This window comes from Numida meleagris, chromosome 9 (assembly GCF_002078875.1).
Source record: "Numida meleagris isolate 19003 breed g44 Domestic line chromosome 9, NumMel1.0, whole genome shotgun sequence".
NCBI classification, from domain to species: domain Eukaryota; kingdom Metazoa; phylum Chordata; class Aves; order Galliformes; family Numididae; genus Numida; species Numida meleagris.
Genome location: NC_034417.1, coordinates 11,076,662 through 11,099,117, shown reverse-complemented (window position 1 = coordinate 11,099,117; position 22,456 = coordinate 11,076,662). Strand labels below are relative to the sequence as shown.

General features: G+C 37.2%; 1 protein-coding gene across 13 annotated transcripts in view; it reads right to left on the bottom strand.

Moving 5' to 3' along the window:
- The window catches only part of ADAMTSL3 (ADAMTS like 3), a 215,349-nt gene that overhangs the window by 154,043 nt on the left and 38,850 nt on the right, over positions 1–22,456 (bottom strand). For all 13 annotated transcript variants that reach the window (XR_002441939.1, XM_021407714.1, XM_021407716.1 and 10 more), the window contains one exon: positions 4,231–4,350. Coding sequence is in view for 12 of the 13 variants with exons in the window: in XM_021407714.1 (XP_021263389.1) it covers positions 4,231–4,350 (120 nt within the window). In the remaining variant the exon portion in view is untranslated. The remainder of the gene's footprint in view (positions 1–4,230; positions 4,351–22,456) is intronic.

Sequence of the window (22,456 nt, the reverse complement as noted above, 5' to 3'; positions counted from 1 at the left end):
GACTACTTAGTGCCATATGTCTAATTCCAGAATCAGAGTCTCCTTGTTATGAGTGTGAATTGGTAAACGTCAGAAAATATAGGAGAAAAGTGAGATAGAAAGCTAAGTGATCGAGCAAAAATTTCTGACTTAAAAGATAACATTTTTCTTCATTTTCTTTTTTTTTTTTTTCTCCCCATCCCCTAGCTGTCTCTTTCAGCCAGCCAATCAAAGTGGAAAGGTACTTCAAATATTCAGCACAACCAAGCTTTCACTGCTGTCCTTGTTGGTGGTCCGTCATATGGAATGGTTTTAATACTTGGAAGCAATGCCTTAAGTGTCAGAAAACAAGAACATTTTATTTCTGTAAGAAATCTTTCCAGTACTACTAGTATTCTAGAAGAGAAAACAAAAATCTTGTAGTAGATTAGAAGTTAAAAAGCCAAAAGAAATCAGAAAGCAAACCAGGAAACTTCCTTATGGCAAGGTATAACTTGTTTCTTAAAGTTGGGGGGAGGACTATTATTCATATACTTATTCAAAAATTCATTGAGAGTGATAGCAGAGGGGCATATTTTTTCAGTCTCAAATTTCTAATGGCAAGTGAAGTCTTTGGCTACATGTCAAAATCTATCTGGTACTTTGTTAGATTTAAATTACGTTGACTCAGTAGAATTTTAGAAATGAAGTATACAATGGACTGATGCAAGACATCGCTTGCTGGACAATGTAAGAGCTATAACAAAATACTCATTGTATATATTTCTGTTCTTTGGAAACCCTGAAAAGCATTTGCTTTGAATCACTGTTTTATTTTTTCCTGAAGATAACAGAATAAGTGTGTCAAAACTACTATGTAACATTCCATTCAGATGCCACAAAAACGCTTTAATGAGCACAGATAGCAGTATCCGATCTCATCCTTTAAGGCATTTTCTTCCATGGTCATAATAAAGGGGTTAAGAGACATATTAACTGAATTTAGAAACTATCTAGCTCAAAAATTTCATCTGCATGTAATTCTTAAGTGCACACATAGCAACCAAATATGCAAAGGGGTTAGTATAATCCTGTGCAAAAATGAGAGCACCCTCCTTGCCAGATTAAACCAGAACAAAATGTACTGTCTTACATGTACAACATGAATCCATATGTAATTTTGCTGAGCTAGAACAGAGTACAGTGTGTTCTTCTTATTATTTACTCATCTTCCATTTCAAACTTTAAGCTTTGTCTTTTCAGATAGCAAATACTTCTGAATATTCAAGTAACAGCTAGTTCTTTTTTACTGAGATTACTTACTAACAAAGGAATGAATGATCCTGATTAAACTGGCTCCCTGCTTGAAAAATATCACACAACAGCCAAAGAAAACCCCTCTGAAACATTCCTGTGTTTGGAGGTTGTAAGGAAACTAATCTTGGATCATGATGATGATGCTATATAGAAATAATACCCATTCATCTATCAAACTGGGAATTTTATTGGAATAGTGTTATAGAAGAAGGACACACTTGCAAACATATGGAATGGTCACTTTTTCTGCAAGGGCCTTGATATCATGTTGACTAGCCAGAATGACATAGGTGGTCACCGATCTTCCCCCAATCCTGCGCTACAGCCTTAAGAACATCTCACCAATTTTCATCTATTCTGTTCCCTTCCATGAATACAGATGGAGGGATGACATTCACAATGGATTGGGTGAGACTTATTTTCTGATTTACTGTAGTCAAGTGCACAAGTTTATTTTACTGTTCCAATTTTCAAGTAAACTTAACTTAGGATGTGCAGGAACAGCAGGGCTCTGCATGGATGCTCACAGGACAGCTCTAGCACACAGGGAAATGGAAATAATGTATGTCCACAGTGGCAAGCATCCCTTCACAGTGGGACATCATAGGAAGTGAATTGCTGATATTAAACTGAGTTCTGGTGTGTAAGAATAAGCTGTTGTAGTTTTTTGGATTAGGTGGTAACATTTCTATACTGATTCCATTTTAGTGTTGGCTACGTTACACATTTATAAGTGGCCTTTCACTTCACATAAATTCCTCTTTATTTACCAGCACATCCTTTTGAGATCTACCAAACTTGTCAGCTTTTTAAGCATTAAGAATGATTACAAGATGTCCTGTATCATAAGTGCTAGTTTCATAAATGTACAGTTTATTTTTTTAAGATATTTGTCAGTAACACAAGAGACTCCAACAAAATGGAGTAAATCAAGTGGCTCATAAGAATAATTTATTGTTGCTCATGCCTATCAAAACTGATCTAGAAAATTCAAGAAATCAACCAGTGAAAGAGTTTCATCCTCCAGTTTAAGACTTAATTCCATTCATAGAGTGAATGTTATAGGAAAGAGTACAATGAAACTAAAAAAAACACAGGAAAATTCATTAGTATATGAACAGTTCAGCAAAAGCATAAATTATAACTATACATTATTATAATTCTATGATCAATATCCTAGACCAATAATTGTTTTCATGTTATAGAAGAACTCTTGGTTTACATCAAGGAAGAAAAACCAGACATAGATCAGTTCTTACCTGGTTTTCAGTAGATTTATGTTTTTTTAGTAAGTCTTGATTTCCCTTCAGAGAAACTAATAACAACAATATTTGCCTTTATTTTCAACTTTCTGATGCTTTAGCATCATTGAGTTCCAAGAATTCAAATTTAAATTCATACTATTCATTATTCCTGCACTGGTCTGTGAAGATCTGAGTTACATTTGTGAAAGAACAGAAGTCAGCTATAATCAAGATCTGATTCAGATCCCAAAGAAATACATGGAAAAACTTTGCATCAAATGCAATTGAGCTTGGAACAGGCTTCCGTGTACAGCTACACCGGTATTTGAGGTTTTGTGGGGAGTGGGAATTGTTTGTTTTTTTTTTAAATCATCAATGCTATTCACACAGTCTACTTGAATAGACTGTTTGTACTATCCCTCAGTTATATTTGATTTATTGTCTTGTCTAAGAAGTGCTCCATTTAATGGAAGCTGTTTTGATCAGAAGTATAACTTTCACTGGATTTTTCTACTACTGTCATTAAATGCAGCCTGGGTCACAGCTGCATTTTACTGTACTGTAAGTTATTGCTTTGCCAGGTTTTTTTTTGGGGGGGGGGGGGGGACATCTTACTTATAAAGTTTTCTATAGATGAATCAAGATTCTCAAGTACGAATTATCATAAACATATTAAAATATATTCAACTAGCTTACAGCAGCTCTGCAAACTTTCTACTTCATCTTCTCTGCTTCCTTTTGTCCCTCTAAACAGCTCTTCATCCTAACATTTAGTCGTCTCACTTCTCCCCCTACCTTAGAGCAGCTGATAAACCCCTTTTCTAAATAGCTCCAGTGAGGAGACAGTCTTTCAAACTCAAACTGCTAATCACTAGATAGAATTATACCTTATGGCTGCAAAGCAGGTTTAGCTTTTGGGGGGGATTGTTTCCGAAAAAAAAGTTCCCTCCTCTTCCACCAAGACATGTACTGCAAGTGTTTATGTAATTCAGACTGTTTTGATGTGGAGTTTCAACTGACTTCTGGAACACATTGTGTTATGAGTAAATTTCCACAGCATGCCACACATTTCCTAGGTTTACTTTAGATCTTTTGCCAAGATTAACAGCATTTCTTTCATGTTGCTTTCTTTACATTTATATCTATATTCCATGTTTAACATAATGTTTCAGTGGGTCTGGAGAAAGCATTACACATCTAACTTTAAAATACTTAATTTGTTGCTTTCTAAATACTCTGCTTCATGCATTATTCCACTTTGCATTTGTTTATTTATAGTGCACCCAACCTTCCCTGCTGAAAACTTCGCAAACAGAATTTGTTGACATTTCACAAGAAAGAAAGCACGACGAAATTTCTCCAAGAAATAAGTCAGTTAAGGATAGGTCAGACAATTCACAGAAATAACAGTAACCTCTAATTCCACACATTTTACAATACTATAAACATCTATTAACTCTTAATTAAAACATTGTTGCTTTCATCTCTATTACGTCCCCTAAAGATTTTCCACAAGTTTTTTGATCTATTATTTTTACTTTAAGTATTTTTATTATTTTTTATTTATTCTACTATTTAAGTGCCTTTATTGTCATTATGGTACAGCTTGTTGCACCTTCTAAGGACATCAAAGACTGTTTCCTAATTTAGAGTAATCCATATGTCAGAGTTACATGAGCATGACTGTCGTTTTCACATATGGCATACTGACCTGGTCATCGTAACGGTAAGTGAGGAACTGTTCCCCTGTGGTATCCTCAAGAAAACTCCCCTGTGGAGAAAGCGCAAACTCAGGCAAGAAGTATGCACCTTGGGACTGCTCCGCTCTTGTCTGTAAGAGATTCAGAAACATCATGTTACTGCTACTGCAGACACAAGACAAGATTTTAATGTATGCATATAGTTAAAATTATTAGCTCTGAACTTCTGGGGAAAAAAAAAATTGCATGTTCTTAAAGCATAGTATTTCAAGAGGGATATTTTACTCCTAAGGTCCACAGCAAGAATATGCCAAATGCTTACAGAGGTCCAAAAGCAAACAAGATGTCTCAGTGGCAGAGATGGTACATTATTTATATAGGTGATTCTAACTTATCAACTACCGCAGCTGAAAGACAGTGAAAACGACACTAAAAAAGCAACATCAAGCTATGCTTTCTTTTTTCTTACATGCTTCACTAGAAAGACTGCTGCAGAAAATACAGCATCTCTATTCTTACAGGACAGCAGAAGTGCAGCATCAGCTTGGAAGACATCTTCATCTAGACCAGCCCCCCTCAAAGTAGGCTCACTTGCTAGACCATGACACTGAATTACTCTCCTGTCCTGCGGGAGAAGACTGTTGCAAGGAAGAAAGTGGATGGTCAACTGAACATTGGGCAGTGGTCCATGCAAGCTCTCTAAGTCATTCGCAATTGGTGAACTGCTTTTGAGAGCAGAGAAGAGCCTGTTTTGAGCTCCAGAGGAGTTATTTCTGTCTGAATCAGTGCCTCCAAGCTGGCTGACTCCTGGGCCCTTATTAGATGAAGGTACTTTTCCTAACTAATCTATGCATGTTCAGTAACCATAGCACATCTGGAAAATGCTAAACCCGCTGAACACATACTGGTTGGATGTGCTCTCATTGCATTACAGGTTTAAGGCATCCCAGACCCAGCAAACATAGTGCACTGACACTTACATCCTTAATGTTACTTTAAGGCAGGAGCTTTATCCTAGAAAGCTAATTGTTCTGTATATAAGAGAAAAATGAGCAATTATATTTTGAAAGGCGAATACTGGATCCAGCTAGGGTAGGTAAAGAGTGGGAAGGGCAAGGACATAAAATTACCTTCCAAGAGGTTGAAACCTTCTAGGGAAGAAAAAAGCATGAATTGTACAAGTTACTGCTGGACGTTTCCCAACAAGTCAACTTAATAAATGAGGTTTAATTAAACTGTTTCTTATATTTTGACATATGTAATAATTTTGCGTTAACAGTTGCCATCAACTTTTTCCAGACTGTTGGCTAGAACTGTACCAAGCAACAGGAGTGTAATCTCAGCATCAGATAACTAGGGATTTCAAAAATCATCTATGTCATTCAACCAGTTTGTAGTGAAAAAAAAAGCAAGAGCTTCTGTAGTTCCTCTCTTGTGCAGAGAATTCACTTGCTGAAGCTCACAACGTATCTCATAAAAAACAGATGACAAGCCATTCACAGTATGGGTCTGGAGAAGCTTACATTGCTGTTGCTTACTCTGTTCTGCAAAGAAGAAGCTGTCAGCTTCTCAGACTGTAAACCTCATCATTCGTGACAAGCATTAAATTAACATACTTGTCCTAAATCAAGCAATCTTCATATAAACTAGAAATAGCTAGGACATGTCTAGACTAGGGTAAAAGGTCACATGCTAACGTGCAAGTCTGAACAAGATTTTAAAGAGGATTTTTTCCATCAGACCTGCGTAAGAGTAATTCACGTTCACATCATGTTATCATGACATGTTCTCTAAAGCCTATTATACCAGCGGTCTCACTTGTACACCATAGCCAACTGATTTTATTTATGCCGAAGTAAATCACAACATATGAAGAATAAAACCTCTATTTGATAACAATACTTTCCCCGTAAGGTAACAAAGAGAGGTCCACAGTTACAGCTTCATGCCGAATCCAAGCTGGCTGCAGCTCACACAGGCCTTGACATGTTCAGCGTAGCCCAGACATGAAGCTGGCTGACATAATCTGGCATTTTTCCCCACTGGTGTCAATGGAATATCGATAGACCTTGTGTGAGGGAATATGGCAATGATGTAATCCTATGATTTCAGCTCAGGACTAATGGATAAGAGATACGCATTCTTAATCTCTAGTGGCCTGGCTTAAAGTACTTAACGTTTCTACCTCAGTTTCCCCATGTGTAAAACGCAGTTACAACATCAAGTGACCTGCGTTAGCAGTGTATTTTAATGTTTAGCTTATATTTGTAAAATACTTTGGAAAAGAATAATGCTAAGTGCTAGCAATTTATAACAATATTTTGGAAAGAGCTGTCGAACTCAAGAACAGAAGAAATCCAAATCACTCCACCACACTTCTTAGAAAAATGTATATATCATACTGCTGTTTAATTTCCCATAAGCAAGTTTGCCAGTAGGATATGCAGTGATTAACTGGCTTGCGCTTCTCATCTTTATAAGATAAATATTTAAAAATAGAAAATCGTTGGACATTCATCAGTATTATGCTTTGAATATAAAAGATGCCAACATTTGGAGCTGAAATAATGATGTAATAAATATTACATGAAGAAACAAGGGTTTATCCCACACACATTCAATTTCTGTATCAAAAGCTAATGAATAGCAAGCCACTGGAGAAGCAGAAGAATATTTGCCAGATTAAGGCAAGCAAGATCTGGCTTCCAAGCATGAAAAAATTCAGTGCAGAAGTTGAACATGTTCTAAGGTTACATGGGAGGTTATAACTGGAGACTGATTGACTGCAGCAATAGGTACTGCTACCTTGTCAGTACAACTCAAGTAAAGGAGAAATGCAGCAAAGCATTTAGTTGAAAGCAAAAATCTACTAAGAATGCAGTATGTTGTCATGGCAACATACTGATGTTGAGGCCAAGTAAATACAGCTGATACACAATCTAAATCAAGAAGTTTGTTTTTAAGAAATAACATTTCAAAATTAAAAAAAAAAAAAACAGCAGCTCTTAATTCTCAAAGATCTCTTTTAGATCAACTTAAAATAACAAAATATTTTCTCCCCCACAGGTATGGGCTCCTTGAAGTAAGCTGCATTATTCCTGTCTGAACCTCTCCAATACATTTTCATTTATACATTGTACTGAACTCAAAATGCACTGTTCCCATTTAGTCCACTTTAGTCCCCACTGAGGAGTCTACCCATGTTCCTTGTGAGTCTTTTATATTTCTATGGGCCCTTCTGCCTAAATATAATTCAAATTTCAACAGTCTGTGGGTTTATAATGTATTTGGGATCGTCTCTGCATGACTTCGCTAATCTGTTATAAATCCACATTTTAAGCTAAAGGCTGCAAGTGCAGGTTTCAGAAAACAATTACATTTCCTGCAAGTGTTTTAACTCTCTTTAATGACCAGTTTAACATTAATAGCTTCAAGTTAAATGTGCCAGGTTACAAGTACACCTAAGATTTAAAACAGGCATTTTAAACCGGCTTATATGATTTTCTTCAACACAAAGAAAGTAGAAGACAATGTAGCTAAACCAGATAATTAAAAAAATCACTATAAAAGACCCATTGAAATTAGTGCATCAGATAGCAAGGAAGTGTGTACTGCTGTAGTAACAAACAAGGAAATTTTTTTAAACATAAAATGTTTTATGTTGGAAACATAAATGTTTGAAAACCTTATCAGAACATTTATCTTACTAGTCAGAAATTGAAAAAAAAAAAAAAAAAAGGTCTTCCATCCTACATCACTCCACCTATGTAATCAAGGAGAAATATCCCAGGAAATAGATAACGTATTTAGGTTCTGGGAAGTGTAAAATGGCACCATGCCTATTCAAAGACTTATGCTTTGAGCACAGCTTTGATCTCAGGTTATGATTGCTTTCTCACTCATCACTCCCCATCTGAGTGCTTGAAGATTAAATTACTCTTCCACTCTCAGTTGCAGAAGGCAAAATGTACAGATGATATCCGAGTCTCTGGTTTTTAGATCTCCCTCCACTGAGACTTTCCTGTTGTCATTTTTACTGCTGCCCGATATCATTGCTGTATATACTACTCCAAATAGAAGCATCTTTGCAAGTGGAAGTCTGTAGATTAGAGGATTTTATGTTGTATTACTGCAGATAAGAGAGGGATGGTTGCTGAGTGCTTCCTCTAGCCATTAGTAAGTAGCATGGTGAGGTACCACGGAGCGACTCTGAAGATCAAAACGGTGCCCAGTATCTAGAGCCCACTTGATGCTATTTGGAGGACAGGACTGTATTTTATACTAGCTCCAGTCAGTCCCACAGACTGTCTATCAGTGACAGAAGCACATTAGGTATGCCACTGGTGCATATCTTCTGATTCAGTTTCATCCATGAAGATTCTTATTAACATACTCTAAAACCACTCAACGATGGAAACTACTTTAACTGTTGCTTTATTTTTCCCTGAATACCCAGGATTCACATTAATTATTGCCATCCAACTCTCTTGTAACTGTCAAATCAGAGCAATAAAAAGGTAGAAATTCCCTGTGACTAAGAAATTAAATATTAATCATTGCTCATTCTTTCCAAGGTACAGATTAAGAATTTCATTCAAGGATTTAAACTGTTACTGTAATTTCCAACAAAATGAAAAATGTAGTTTAGTCTACAACTATTGGAGATCATTTGATACAAAGGCTATTGCAAAGCTCAATTGAACATCATAATGACATGCCATGACTCTATTTAATCATAGCTACTAGAAGACTGGAAAGTAATTGTTCCATATTTATATATAAACAAGAATAGCTTTAGAAATTGAGCTTTCTGCTCAGAGGAGTAAACGTACAAAAGATGAGAAAACAGACTGAACATTTCAAAGAAATGACTTGAAGATGATTAGACATGCACCAGTAATCTTTTAGGTACAAAAATCTTTAATCTTTTAGGCACAATAGTTTTTAATTTTTGAGTTTCTTGGCACCAAAAACTACATCAAGAAGCAAAACAAGAACTATGCCCATAGATACACCTAATGCAAATCAACATTACCTAGACTTAAAAACAGCCCTTCCCTAACTAAGCCTGTGTGCTTTCTAAGAATATGGAACAAAAACAGAACAAACTGCTTCTCTTGGTGATGAAAACGAAATGAAAACTTCCAAATGATCAATTTTAAATGCCAAAGATGACAAAATATCACACTGTTCCTGAAATTGCCTCAACATCTTGTTTTTAGAGGGGGGAATAGACGAAAGATAATGCTGTCACCTAGAGCTTCACAGTTATGAGTAACTGCACTGTCATGCCCAAGGTAAATTCTGAACCGGCCAGCATAGTGAAGGCAGTTACCTCCCTATACTTTCACAGCTCTTTTAGTAGCTCTTGTTGGAAGGGGAAAATTAGTCATGGTCTTTGAAGTATTAGTTTCCAAAAGCCTTGTTTTAAGAAAAAAGAGGGAAAAAAAGGCAAATGAGAAATTGCATCTGCATTCTCAATAACTTGTAAATACATGTTTGTCAGATTAATTTGCACAGCAAGTCCAATCATATTAAAAAAGGCCTTCAATTTAATTCTTCATGTTAAGTATCTGCCTACTAAGCTGTCGTAGCACGGTGTCTGCCCCAGGGAACTAATATACAAGCTAAGTAGCAGTTCAGTTTAATGGATTTTCAAGGACTGCAGTACAAAAAAAAACATCAGATGGAGTATAGCACTCCAGTCTCATCACCATATAAATGCATCAGGATATAAATTCACATCAACAGCTCAAAGCCTCAGATCTTGTCGGAGCAAACAATGTTAATGAAGAAGTATCTAGTAAGACTCAGATGAGTTTTGGTTGTAGCCAAGATTTACAAAAAAAAAACAAACAAACAAACAAGCAACACCAACTTCTTAATGCTAGATGATCTGAAACATTTAGAGGCCCTCAAGGTGAGTTGAGTTTCCACAGAAGCTGCCAGCAGTTCAGCTTTTCTGTAGACCAGGCCAATTATTTAAAATAGTAATTAATATTAAACTAAGATGCCAATATTTCAAACCAGAATTAAGATGCTAAGCATCATTTTTTCCTAACAACAAAAAAAAAAAGGCTCAAAATACACTTGGTAAAGCAGCTGAACTGATGAAAACCAACCAAATCTTCATGGAAGAACTCCCTGGAATTCTTGATATGATGGCCAAGTTTCACCAGGGAAGTCACAACTGAGACCAGATAACCTGAACGCTGAACCAGAAGTACTTCCAGAGGGAGAACTCAAGTATGTGACTCAACAGCTGTTTTCACAGCAGTGCATGCTCTGGTCTGCTGAAAGTAGACTTCAGATCTGCCCCAATTTAAGCCCAAATCAAAATATTTTTTTACTCTTATCTCTCATTCTAGACTTGTCTAGAACACATAGAATTCAGCTAAGGAAAGCATGCCTGTAACTTGAAGATGCATTCAAAGATAAGCAAAAATTCATAAGCACAATGCTTTGGCTACCTATCATTGACATAGTAAAATGTTGTCAGTAGGCAACTTGCACATTAAAATTTCATCAATTGCTTGAGAAATGCCTACTATTAAAAACTGACTGTAAGCTATATGTACAGTTCTATTCACAGCTGCAAAAAGAAATTGTGCACATCGTTTCTGATGCTCAAATCACACCTACCCTGCACCCATTCAGCACTAGGAGTTACTCCCAACTTGAAGACATTTAAGATCACATTCTCACATAGAAAATAGCCCTCAGTCAAAAGCTTTTCAGTGCTCTAAGTTTGTATTACTTAAAGCCAACACAAGTAGGGTATTGGAGACTATTTTGTTTTTAAATTGAGGCACTATCTTTCAGTTCTTCCAGAAATCTATTTGTACCAAAATTTCTCAAGATCGAGTGTAAAGATATTTCCTTCAGCATAACTTAGGCTGCAGACTGAGAACACTGCATTTTGAAAGCCTCTATATTTACCTTCTTAAATTTGTACTAATGATTAAGCTTTTGAATATTTATCAACAACTACTTATGTTTTCTCTTGCTGTGGTCTGGCTAAGAGATTAAACTTTTCACTGAAAGGCTGCAGTAGTATTTAGCCAAAATCTCATTTACTTTCAAAACCCAGCTTAAATATTAACTCTGCTTCATATTTCTTCTGGAAATATGAACCCTAGAGTTCTCCTTCCTCCAACAAAGCTCCTTCTAAGCTACATTAGGCAGACTGTCTTCTTTCTGAAGGACTGAAGTGCCCAAAATTTGCTTATGAAAGTTTTGCGCTTGGAGACTGAAGTTGTTCCCAGTTGAATCAGTGGCAAAGTTCCCACTGACAGCCTTAAAGAACCAGGGCCTAAACATACATATATCTACAGAGAGACTATACCTCTTGTAACATCACACCTACCATTAGGCCTGTGAATAATGTTACTCAGTGCTACCTAGTTTCATGTAAAAGAAAAGCCATTATGAAAATACAGCACTCTTCGACAAGATGAACCTGACAGTTCATTTCCAATTATTGTCAGATAGTCAGTGAGTGTGGATCAGACTCTGCTTTCAAAATATGCAATGCCTCATTATATCCTGAGCCTTTAATTTAGCCTCTGGGGGAATGGGTACAACAATATTTAGAGCCAGTTTGAAAGCAATTTTATAGCATATGGATAAAACATATACCAAGAAGTCTGGATGTTAAGAGTACAATTACCAGTGAGAATAGAATTACACATACAAAAATCATATGACAAGTCTGTTCTTAAGAACAAGAAAAAAGGCTTACAAAGATATGGATTTAACACAAGGAAAGAGGAAATTAGGTACCAGCAAAAATAGAAAAGTAATTTTAATCCCTGTCTCCTGACTCCCTGCCACAGTAGCGACGCAATTTATAAGCCCAGCACAGCACGACATCTACTTTCTATCTCCTTAAAGATGCTGAGAAACCACATTGAGTATGTCAGGAGCTTCACACTGAGAGGCTGCCAGCAGTGTGGTGAGCAGGGGATGTACCTGCTATGGAGGGAAGGCAACTCATTCTTGAGCTGGTACGTCCTGAACACACAGCTTGACTAATCTTACTGGTTTTATTTCGTTGCTTGTTTACTGGTTTTCTATGAGTGCCTTGTTCAGCAATTTATCTTAAAAGCACTGGCATATAACATAAAAAGCTAATAGCTCTGAATGGTAAATAAAGAATCCACCAGTATGCTGGCTGGGGCTTACTTCTTTGGAGGGCCAAGAGAGTGGATAAGTGGGTGCTTTCTTTTCATTTTTTATATTTTCCTCAGGTTGAAGCTACAAAAATCCTTTTGCTAGAACAGACGTTTATGCCTAAAATGGTGAAGGTGAAGAATATCTTGTAAAAAAGAAATCTAGAAGTGAGAAAACACTATTTTATTAATCCATTTTTTTTAAAAGTTTTTCAAGCAAGAGAGATGCTGTTAACTGAAGGTTCTAAAACAGTCATTATCCCTTCTTTCACCATCTGTTCAACTCTGTCCAAACCAAGCCTACCTTTTATTCTTTATTTATTAACATAATAATTGGCAAAATTCTTGTGAAAAATCAAATGCTTTCAGCATTATTGGAGCACATTCACATGGAGCTCCCATTCATACACTGAAAGTTTCTAAGAGTCTTACAGTCTCCATAGGAAAAAAAAAAGTATGTTACAAAAATATTGTCAGTGTTTTTAGCAAGGAAATTATGATAACATTATTATTTATAGTATTATATATACTATTTATAGTATCACTTTCAAAAGCTTTGTTAAAACTTCCTTTATTGTGACCATTACATGGTGAGAGTTTTTTTCTTGCTAAACTGAGATGTTGCTACAAAGGTAATGGGCTCCTTTGCAGGAAACAGACGACCTTGTTTGTTTTTCTAAGGACGAGTGCACTCTACCCATGCGTCTCCTTCAGAGACACACTGAAGGAGACTGGAACATAATCCTTGAAAAATAGCAGATTTATTTACAAAAGGCAAGAAAAGAACATGGTTTAGGTTGTGTAGAATTGCTGTCAGAGGTGGCAGAATTACAAAGCAATACATGCACTGATTGAAGATACTCTTATTGCTTAAGGATTAAAGAACAAAACGAAACGAGAAATGATTTAATGCAATCCCTTCACGGAGCAGCGGGAGCTTCTATCATGGAGGGCAAGGAGGACTCAATAGCTTTGGCAAACCACGCACTGCAGACCTTAGGATTATTTAGTAAAAACACCAAATAATAATGATTGTGGGCCATACGGGCCAATGAGCCTGTAGCAAGCTATAGGCTGCAAATCCTTCATCCGCTACTAGCGAGATAAACAGCACCAAACAATAGAGCAAGGGCAACAGCACTCTTTTCTAACAGATTACTTCCTTTTCATCTTCTCATCCAGTATGATAATAACCCTAATAATGCTAAAGACGGGGTGTAAGAAAGGTGCAGATCTCCGTAGGTAACCAAGCCTTGGACCTAAATGAGAAGACAACTTAAAGCAAGAATTTGGATCAGGTAAAACTTGACCACGCTGTTCCATGAGCAGCTCCGGCCAGCGCTTGCAATATGTCCCCTTGTTTTCATTTCACTACAGTAACATGAATACAGGGTTCAGAACTTAGGGATCTGTATCTGAGGCAGACGTGGTCAGCCTGTCTACATGCAGGTTTAAACAGATTGAGGAAGGTAAGGCAAGTGGCCAGCAATTCGGATTTTTATATGCAAGCAAAATGGGACCCAGCAAAGTGTCACATACAGGCAAAAGTTAACTGTAATCAGATAGATAGGCTAACGATGAGAGAAGGCAGGATAAAAACTTCACAGAATTCTTTGTTCCTTTGCAGTATATCATACCTAGTGAGAAAATCTGCTTAGTTCTTCTATGCTCTGGTGTTATAATGCTATTCATCAAGAGATCTCATATTACTCAAAGCTGTCACTATCCGCCTTTTACAATGGCTACTCTCAGGAGAGTCTGGCTAAGAATGACATTAGACTCCTGACTCAGATTTTCCTGATTCTTTTTAATTTAAATTATAACCTTAGTGTTATTAATGTTATGTTATGTTGGTGTGATTATTTGTATTTAATTTCCTTTAGAGTTTTTTCTTTAATACTGATATAATTTGAACTGACATAGTAACATGCTTTTCATATACTTCAGTTGAAATTGTGCCTAAGGGCAGTGAAATTCTCATCCATACACTGTGTAAGGAAAAGAACTCTGGCGCTCAGAAGCCAAACACCTGCTAGAACTAGTGGCAGATCCAGATTTTTAAGAGAATTCCTGTTGCATAATGAAAGCACAAAGAAGGGAAATGTGTGGGGCAGTGGAATGGTATTAAAACCACAGCACTTGGGGGGGGGGGGGGGGGAGAAGAATCCTAAGCCACTATGTACTTCAGATACTGAAGATTTTAACATTACATAAAGCCAGTCACAAGTGCAAATATAAACAGAGACTTATGTAATGTGGGACAGGCTGAGCAGTGACTCCTTACCACACGTCACTAGGCTTTGCCACACCTTGCACAGCTAATGTCAGGGAGCTCTCTCCCTGCCCTGTCTTAGTACATCTGCTTCTGATTCAGGTGGCAGGGGAAAATTGGCAAGCAATCCAGACCAAGAAAAGTCTGCCTTAGCACTAGTAATTTTTCATCATCGCATACTGCTCATGCAGTGTTGTCACTAGCAACAGCATGGTGCTTGTCATGAATTAAACAGGGAGATGCAGCATATGAAATTGCTCTGCTACTGTAAATGACAACAAATTCTCAGCAGTCCTGGAAACACAGGCAAACTTGCAGCCACAAAGAACTGGAATATTTTCCTGATGAGGAAAATATATAATTGGTGCAGCTATATTGAAAATCAAATAGCCCAAAGCTAAAGTACAACTAAAAGAACATGCAATAAATCATTTTGAGAGATTAAGAAGGTAGAAAGATGTTTAAAAATCAAAATCTACCATCACAAAACCTCTCAATGAATAAGACTCTGAGTCTCAGAAATAACATATAATTAGGTATATTCCAGGTGACCATAAAAAATGAAACCTTATGAAGAATAAGACAGCGAGATTCCTCTTCTGAGGCAAGTCAAATCATTTTACTGTAGAATAAATACATAAAATACATAAATACATAAAACATCCTTCTAAGAAAAAGAATATACTAGGCATACAACAAAGGTCACTCAGCTACACTAAAGTAACAGCAACTAAATGCAAGATGTGAGAACAATCTTATTGATCAGCAGTGTTTGCTGACCTCCTTCAGTGGCTTCCAAAAAATAAATACACATAGATAAGGCTGTGTAAGGGCTTGTGCACGTCCAGATTAAAAGAGTGAAATCACTCAAGTAAACGCAGAACAATCTCAGTGGCGCCAGAACTCCTCCAGCGCGTTCCAAGAGCGCCGATACAACCTCCTGCACAGCACTGCCATAGAGCTGGGCGGGTGAGGCAATCTCTGCAGCAAGTTCATCACATATTAAAAAAAAAAAAAAGGAAATATTTTAGAGAAAGTTTTAGTCATAATTTAACAAGTATCAAGGAAAAGAGAATATACCTAATATTTGGTTTCATATTTAGTTAAATTTCATTGTTAAAATACTGGATATTACTTTGCCTAGCTTCCTCCCCAGGCCCTTGGACAACGGTTGTTTGGTTTGCCTTTTTTTTCCCCCCCCTTCCCCTGCTATATTGTACTGTCCTTTATAATCAGAAATGTTTTTTTTCCCCTTTTCTTCTCTCAGGATGGGAAAAGACGGTTCATGTGGTGTGTAGTAGCCTAACATCACCCACGTACAACCAAATACTTACAAACAAACTCCCGGTACTGCCAACTCATGGAAGAAGAGAGCCTGTTCTGATGCTGTTTTTTATCCATCTTTACTCAGAGAAGCACTGAGAGCCCTGCTACCATCTTGCTAATAGATCTTCAAAGAGGTCCCAAAATTCCAGTTGCAAAAACAGACCACCATGAATAAAAATGTAAATAATCAAACTGGTTCTCCTCTGTTACATCTAGTGGATGAATCCTTTCTCACCTGAAAGAAATTAGATTGTGGAGAATGCCCCAGCCAGATGTTTGCTCTCAGGCTAGCTTATGATTTAGAGCAGCTAACCACTTGAACGTGCCTAACACATGGAGAGGAAAATGTGATTTTTCCACCATTCGTTTTCCACCACTTCTGATAATTTTGGTGATATTAACCCAATTCTTCATCTACCCTTCTTTCTCCGTTGCAATAAGTACCTTTGCAGCCCAGCACATCAACTCAGCCAGGCACATTTTCACAATAAGGAAGCAGTTAAATGGTCATGGCTTGGCTGTAGGAATGTTGGTTTAAGGCTATTAATAAGGCATGTGAGGTGAATGCCTTCCAGCCAAGCGCCCTCCACATGTGCACACCTGTTTCAGAAGGAATTTAAAGAGAAATTCCCAAAAGAAACTGTTCACAGCCCGCAGTCTCTAAGTCTCAAATGCATTTTGCAAATACTCCAGAGCTTTTGAGCTTTTTGTTCTCACCATCAGTGAAGCACAGTGACACATCAACCACCAGGCAAAGCATGCTACTTCCTAGTAAAACTTCTTTAATCCCTAAGAAACCATTTTCTTCATCTTACTAGCTCCTCTTTCTTGTCATCTATCACTGAGTTCTTTATCATAGAGTTCCAGGCTCTTGGTCATCCCCACCAAATCTTTCGCTGTTGAAATACTTTCCCTGACTCTTGCCCACTGTTCAAATGCTGCAATTCACTTCTTCAACCACCCTTCCATGCTGTTCCATATTTAACTTACTCAGTTTCACATTTACTTCTCAGCTGAACTCTATTCCCTCAGTCCAGCAAGGCCAAGTGTTATTATCCTGATCCATTCCCTTTCTCATTTCCTCTTTATCTTTTTAGGGATGGGAAGAAGTTGTGCTCCAAGTGTACTTTGTCTTCTGTTTTCTCTTGCCAGTGAAAGCATCTCAAGCAGGGCAAGGTTTTAATTGTGTATTGTATTGAGCCATACACACTGTCCAGCATTAACAAAGGAAAGGCAGACTGGAACAAAGTCAATACATGAATGAAAAGCAAACAAAGTAACAAAAGAAGCAGAAGCTCCCCCAAAAAACAAAGTCTCCAAATATGAAAAGATCAACTATGAAAAAGACCTGCCATTAATCTCAAGATTGTCCCCTTCTGGGTCACAATCCTTCTGCTAACACTAGCTGGCAGTATTTCATATTTACACATCCTAATAAGCCACTACTTTGATAACTGTGTTTTAATGCTAGGGAAAAAACAGCAACGGAAAGCTCACATGACAGGCTCTGCAGTCATCTGTTCACGGTCAACCGTTAAGACTAATGGTCATTAGTTTAATGATTCTTTTTTGTCTTTTTTGTTCTTCTAAACTATGTGGACAGTAATGCTGGAGGACTGATATGGCAGAGGGGAAAGGGCTCTTACTGAGGTGAGAAAAGATAAACACAGGACTCACTCCTGGGAGGAATGGAATAAATCCTCAGAATGAACTGGAATTGCTGAAGTGTTAAAAGACACAACAGAGCAAATCAGACAAAATGAAAATAGAAACTGCTAATTCAGAATAGCATGCTTGCCTTAATCAGTATAGTTTAAACACTACTACTTTATCACTCATCTTCCATGACCAGTAAGTAAATTTCATAAAGCTGTTTTAAAATGATGCAGAGGATTACAGAAAAATGTTCAATAAACATGACAACAAAAAAAAAAAAAAAGAAGAATGGATGATACTGAATAACATCTGTAATCCAAAGGCAACACATTGACTAGTATTTTGGAATCGAAAGAAAAGTATGAAGCCCTCTTAAACTCACTGCATTTTGTTTTGTTTTGTTTTTCTTTTTATTAAATATATACTATGCGTCTTCACTATGACCTATCTCACAAAAACTCTTTAACCCTCTTAATTTCTGTATTTCAAGTGTAACTGGTAGCAAGGACAAGTGAAAATACGTATCACACTGAAAGATGAAGCATGCAATTAAAGTCTTGGTCATCCATCTTGTATTCTCATTTGAGCAGCTGATGTTGAGTGAATTGCTTCACTATATGTGCACTACTCTGGGAACTTGGCTACCATATCCACAATATGTGATTTGCCAATACATACCACCTGCATACTGAGGGGAACGGAAGACCTTCCTGTGGAGGAATATCTTCCCATCCTGTGTGGGTGTGCAGGAGCAGATGTGTACATACAATGGATAGCTCCCAAGACAGATGAATTGAGACATGTCATAAGTCAAACATTGTTTTCCAATAACGATTATCTTTCTACAGGAAATTTAACAGAATAATTTTACTCCTTTGGAATACCACACTGACGTTTATGATGGCATAACAGATGGCTAGCAAGATAAACTCTCTTTTCTAGTAGTTTGAAGAACCTCATTGCAAGAGAGATCCCTTTTCAGTGTGCACGTAGTTACTGGCATTTCACTGGATCTACCGGCACCTCAAAAATTAGAGGCAACTGAACATTAAGTGAAGGCTCTAGTCAAGCTGCTGAAGAGCTCTGCTACTTTGACCAATACAGGAAAAGTTCTAGAGGGATTGACCTTCACAGTTGCTGCTGGTACAATTAAGACTCTGTTAATGTATCTGTCTTGCACATAAAATGAGAAATTAGCTCTGGCATACACATCTTGTAGGCTAGTGTTTCAGCCTCCACTGTTTCAGCCATTCAGTTGTAAACATTACTGTTTTTCTCAGAAGTAGAAACTCGTGTAAACAGCTTTTCAAAAGCAGATTTATTGAATTTACCAGAGTACACATAATCTTGGTTTGTCCACTTGACCTTGTCTTCTGAAAGGCTGCCATGCCTCTTATAGGACAAGAGATACTCAGCTCACTACTTGGAGAAATGGCAAGGGCAAATGCAGAGTTCTTAATACATGCCTGATTTCTATAACCAACAGTGCAAATCCACCTATTCTTACATACCCAGCAGCTACTCTTTCACTGCTACCATTTGCACCATAAGGTTAAACTGAATTCTTGACAGAATTGTTTAATTTTAAAGGTTTACAGAAGGGCACTATTCCTACAAAATATTTTTCAAATATTCCTGGGCAGTTTTAGATGGATCTGTGGCAATAACCTCCTCTGAATTTTCTTATCCACAGTCAGCTCTTAGTTTGCCAGTACAAGCTAACGCGAGCTAGGAGGCCAGCCCTAATAGTTCAATATCTAAAGCTTTAGCATGGTTCCAGATTCTCATATGTTTGTCTTTAGCATTCTAAAACTTTTAAAAATACAGACAGAATCCAAGAACAATGGACTGTGTGAAGACAAGAAAATAAATTCTTCTGCCTTTATATTTAATTGCAGAGGATTCCTTTAGCCCTATGTATCTATTACTTCCTCACAGGCTGAAGACATCTGTGACACTAAAAACAACTGAAGCAAGAATCTATACGACTTAGTGAATTTGCAAACAGCGGCATGGAATACTGTGCTTTTGATTCAGTTGATGTATTCTTATTCTGCATAATTATACATCTCTTCGCACTCTCCACTGCTTTATGAATTGTAAACTGTGAAATAGTTCACTCACAGTTACACCATGCTAAAGTTAACTGGGGCAGTAATTCAGTTGTTTTCATTTGCAGTTTTTAAAAGGCCTGGTTTCCTCTGCATTCTATACAGAGCAAAATGTTATTCTATGAAACTTAAACAGCATCCACTTCAAATAACAAGACCCAAACATAAATCTTAACCTGTGTATTTCTCTGCAATTTTGGCTGTACTTAGAATTATCAGTCCAGAACATCTCTATTTCAGAGCCCAGTTATTTTTGCCAAGATATTCTTTTATCCTGATTATAGTGAATAAAGCCAGTGTGCTGGCCTGACTCATGCTGTAATTATTCTTTGCCTTTATACAAGCTTTTTATAGTTCCTAGTAGAAAGACTGAAGGGAATCCTACACTTGCACACAAGGTCTGAAATTTGTTGCTCTCTTGCCGAAAACAGTACAAAAATGACTGAATGACTTTGTTTCTTCCCTATGCTTTTCCTCTCATAGGGTCATGATGCATGCAGCTATTTCCTTCACGTAATATGCTACTCCATTCTTAATAAAAGAGCAAGAGTCTGACTACAAATTGTTCTATTAAAAATAGAACCAACTTCTTAAAAAACCACGATTCCCTACCTTAAGTAAATCCTCAAAGATGACACTACATACATTAAAAGGAAGCATGGGGCAATAATAAAATCTAAAAGTCAAAAATGCCTATGCCAAGAAAATTTAATGTGGTCTCTGAATCTCAAAATATGCCAGAACTATTCATTACAGCCATTCAGAAACAAGGAATAATTCTAATTTGTCTTAAAGCCATAAGAATCCAAACCAATCACTAGCATTTCAGATTAATCAAACACCTCATGCAGGCTGGGAAACACAAGGCTGTGCTGCTCCTATTTTTGCTCCTTCAGCAATGAGAAAAAAAAAACTGATACTTATTCTAAAGCAGTGTGTCCCATTCAGCTGTTTCCTGGGAGGCAGGGAGCTAGCAGAGAAGGGAGAGGCTCTCTCCCAGTGCTTTACAAGGTATAAATATCACATTAAAAAATTCCACAAATATAACAAGAAGCTTTGCACTTAAATCCTCAAGTCTGCTGTGAGTGGACAAATAGAGAAACAGGGCACCCCACTTAAATAAATATTCACCAAGTACTACTAGCTAATATTTTTCTCCCCTCATGTATATGAAAAACAGCCAAACTTGTACTACTTTCAGAATAATAGTCAAGGAACAAAGGAAGCTATGTACAGCATTTTTTAAGTATAGTGAAATTACAGAAACCAAAATCTACTTTGGTTGAGAAGTGTTTTAAAGAAATTAATAGAATAAACCCTTCTCTGTAAATCTCTTCTTATAATTTCCTTTAGTAAAAGATAACAACATATTGGATTTAAGTCCATATATAACATATCAAATGCTCTTTTTTTTTTTTAAACAGAGGATCTATTCATAGCAGCTTGTATTTGCAACATATGCAGCAAATTATACTATTAAACACTTAATCCTAATAAAGTTTAAATTTCACCCCTCACAATAAAGCTTACACAAATCTTGCTATACTTGAAATAGGATTCCAGGAATAAACATTAAAAGTTGTAGGTAGGTAAAGTGACAGGAGTGATGGAACATTCGAGATGTAAAGTTAAATGTTTAGATCTAAGTCTTCTCATGAAATATTAAGAATAATTATTCAAAAAAAAGTGGGGAGGTTGGGGAGGGGAGGAGCGGGGAGCCCAATTAGCCAAGGTTTGAGATTTTCAGTTTACAAAATATAGGAAAAAATAACAGATGGTCTGGAGCCCTATGAGCTAGTTTACAAATCTCTGAGAAGTCTTAGCTCGTATATGCCCTCCATTTGAAGGCCATGGATGGACTGGTAGACTGAGAGTCCTTCACTGCTTCTGTGCCTCCTGCAAGAGCTGAGCACAGCACGAGCCCCAGACTAATCACAACGAAATGTCCACTGCAACAGAGATGCTCAGATAGTAACAGATCATGTCAGCAGCACAGGCTGCCATGGCAGCCTTGAAATAGAGGAATGGATGTAAATGAGCTACAGTAGCACCAAAAAAGCTGGACAAGACGCAAACCTCAGTACAAATATCTCCACAAAGAGTACTCAGAGTTTCTGAAAGACAAGTTGCATTAAAATCACACATGCCCACACCAATCTGTATTTCATATCAACTCCAGCACTCCCCGTGTCAGATTCCAGAGTGTCTGACCTCTCTAAAGTTAATTATGCTGTTCTAAATAGGATTTTCTTCCATCTTCGCTACTTTAAACGGCCAATTCCAACACACAAGACAGATCAACAAGCAGGCCCCCATTTTACGAGACCAGTAGTGCCACTGCAACTCCCATTTCAGAGCAAGTATTCAGCCTAGCAAGCTGCATCATCCTTAACCACAAAGCATCATTCTTCACTTTTTCTTAGCCACGCTCCCAGTTAACAATGTAAAAACATCTGGCTGCATCCACTCTTCTCAACACCAACGTAAATGACAGTCTATTGTTTTATACTGCAGTCCTGTAACTTACAGAGAAGAATCCATCAGGAACCTGCAGATCTGATGCAGACAAAAACTCAATCAAATCTTGTTTTGCCAGCAAACAACCTTATAAAGTCTTTATGAGTGCTTTCACCTACAGTAGACATGCACGTATTTCCACATAATATACCTTCAGCAACAAAGTACCCTGCTCTGTATCAGG